This window comes from Brassica oleracea, chromosome C1 (assembly GCF_000695525.1).
Source record: "Brassica oleracea var. oleracea cultivar TO1000 chromosome C1, BOL, whole genome shotgun sequence".
Classification (NCBI taxonomy): domain Eukaryota; kingdom Viridiplantae; phylum Streptophyta; class Magnoliopsida; order Brassicales; family Brassicaceae; genus Brassica; species Brassica oleracea.
In genome coordinates this window covers 17,048,606-17,051,178 of record NC_027748.1, presented here as the reverse complement: position 1 = coordinate 17,051,178, position 2,573 = coordinate 17,048,606, and the positions used below count along the sequence as shown (strand labels likewise).

The 2,573-nt window shown below is 36.2% G+C and overlaps 1 protein-coding gene across 1 annotated transcript; it reads left to right on the top strand.

The window, feature by feature from the left end:
* Positions 1-443: 443 nt before the first annotated feature.
* On the top strand, positions 444-2,305 carry LOC106341591 (choline-phosphate cytidylyltransferase 2-like). Its single transcript, XM_013780321.1, has 8 exons — positions 444-700; positions 774-887; positions 988-1,083; positions 1,160-1,202; positions 1,275-1,430; positions 1,541-1,609; positions 1,718-1,828; positions 1,918-2,305. Exons 1-8 carry the CDS (start codon positions 564-566, stop codon positions 2,104-2,106), a joined length of 915 nt encoding a protein of 304 aa, XP_013635775.1. The 5' UTR covers positions 444-563; the 3' UTR covers positions 2,107-2,305.
* The last annotated feature ends 268 nt before the right edge of the window (positions 2,306-2,573 follow it).

Genomic DNA, 2,573 nt, shown 5'->3' with positions numbered 1-2,573 from the left:
GCCTTTTCGCTCGCACATCTGCTTATATGCGATGGTGCTACTTCGTTTGTAATCCTTTAAATTTAGTAACAAAGAAGTTTGTGCACAAAAAAAAAAGACGTCCACGAAGTACTATCAAATTTGAAAATTTATGAAGACGACACATGATAAACGTTTACTAGTGAAAATCGAAAATTTAAAACATTTGCACCACATTCTCAATTGTTTGAGTACAGTAAACAAAATAATATCATATCGTTAGTTAATTCTCTTTTTGTTTGGTCAAAACATGGCCAAAATATTATCATATCGTTAGTTAATTCAACCATTGAATTTTAAGTACAAAATTTCAAAAAAGGAATCATTTGTATTATTGACTTTTGGTACATGTCAGTGTTCAAACATGGCCAACTAAGCTAAACATCTATCTCCCCCCATCTCAGTTCTGTCTGAAAATGAGAGATCATTATTTATTTAGAAAATTGCGTGATTGGAGGGAGAGCCAATAGAAAACTAAAGAAACAAGAACAACACATTTAAGAAGAAAACCAAAAAAAAAAAGAAATCAAGAAAGAAGAAGAAGAATGGCCATTAACGGTGACGATAAGGTTTCAGGAGAAGAAACAGCTTCGTCGAACCTGCCGGTTAGAGTCTACGCCGATGGGATCTATGATTTGTTCCACTTCGGTCACGCTCGGGCCATCGAACAAGCCAAGAAATCGTTAAGTACCCATTCATTTTTTTCTTGTTATGATTAGATGATTCAGTTTCTAATTGAAACGGAAACAAATTAGGTTTCCGAACACGTATCTGCTCGTAGGATGTTGTAACGACGAGATCACAAACAAATTCAAAGGAAAGACCGTGATGACAGAGTCCGAACGCTATGAATCTCTCCGACATTGCAAGTAATGTGGAAACACACACACACACACCACGGAGATTGTCTTTATTTTGTTGAGTTTTTGTTTTGTTTTTGAGTTTAAAATTATTTATATGGTAAACAAGGTGGGTCGATGAAGTGATTCCAGATGCACCATGGGTTCTCACCACCGAGTTTCTCGATAAGCATCAGATCGACTACGTAGCTCATGATGCTCTTCCGTAAGCTTAAGGTTTAATGCTTTGTGTTGTTCTGTCTTTAGTTTTTAACTCTTATGTCATGTTTTTTTTTTCTTAGATATGCGGATGCTAGTGGAGCTGGAAACGATGTCTATGAGTTTGTAAGTTTCTTCCTTTGGTTATCTCTTCTCATTCATATTGTTTCTTAGGGAGTTTGGGCTTGGTATCTGCAGGTAAAGTCCATTGGGAAGTTTAAAGAAACTAAACGAACAGAGGGGATATCGACATCAGATATAATCATGAGAATTGTGAAAGATTATAATCAGTATGTGTTGCGTAACTTGGACCGAGGATATTCAAGAGAAGAGCTCGGTGTCAGCTTCGTTAAGGCACGCTCTCCGTTCTTTTTGATGTAGTAATGGTATTACTATCCAAAATGATGCACTAACATATTCATGATGCACTAACATATTGTGATGGGCTTGTTTAATACAAACAGGAGAAGAGGCTTAGAGTGAACGTGAAACTGAAGAAACTACAAGAGAAAGTGAAAGAACAACAAGAAAAGGTGGGAACTGAGGATTCTTTAATTTGTTAATGATGTTGCTTCTGATGCCCTGCTTGGTATAGTGTAAATAACTTTTAAAATCCTGAATATTTTTTCTTTTTTGTGCAGATACAAACCGTAGCAAAAACTGCTGGGATGCACCGCAATGAGTGGGTTGAAAATGCTGATCGTTGGGTTGCTGGGTTTCTTGAAATGTTTGAGGAAGGTTGTCATAAAATGGTAAGCAAAAGGATTGATTCTCTCAACTTTTGAGATTTCAAGTGTTTCCATACATCACTCATGTCTGGATGGATGTTTTTTTTTCTCAGGGAACAGCCATCAGAGATGGGATCCAGCAACGGCTACTGAGGCAGGAATCAGAAGATGCCGAAGAGGATGATGAGAGCGAAGAAATTTCTGATGAGGATGAGGTTGCAGAAGGGGATGAAAACTATCATGATCAGGAAGGTTTCTTAAATGAGAAGGGCAACACAGAGAATGGGATAGTGATGAAATGAGAGTTTTGGTTCATCATTCAAGAATTTCCAGATGCGGAAGACCAAGTGTAACAGATTCCACAGTTATGGACTAGAATTTTTTATTATGTTCAAGTGAATACATGAAAACTTTACTTCCAAATCTGTACTTGTTTCTGAGACTCAAATGTCACTGATGTAGAATTTATCAATCACTCCAAATGATTACATGTTGACCATACATAGAAATAGAAATACATATAAATGTCCACCAAATGTTTCTTAATATTATGATTTGAAGCTTTCAAAAGAAATTAAAAGTTTACGAGACTATGGTTTTGGATTATAGAAATGAACACAAGGTAGAGGAGAGACTAGCGGGACAGAAACATAGAAGGTTGATTTTTTGGAAAAAAAAAAGTAGTGACAAACATAGCTTAAAAAAAAATCAGATCGAGAAATAAGAAATTCAGAATATGCACGAGGAACGAAAAGAATTTAGCTTTTCC

Excerpts from the sequence above, each read along its gene's own strand:
- LOC106341591 (XM_013780321.1), top strand. The coding sequence starts at position 564 with ATGGCCATTAACGGTGACGATAAGGTTTCAGGAGAAGAAACAGCTTCG. Across the intron at positions 888-987 it reads GAATCTCTCCGACATTGCAA|GTGGGTCGATGAAGTGATTC; the intron begins GTAATGTGGAAA and ends ATGGTAAACAAG. Across the intron at positions 1,610-1,717 it reads TGAAAGAACAACAAGAAAAG|ATACAAACCGTAGCAAAAAC; the intron begins GTGGGAACTGAG and ends TTTTTTGTGCAG.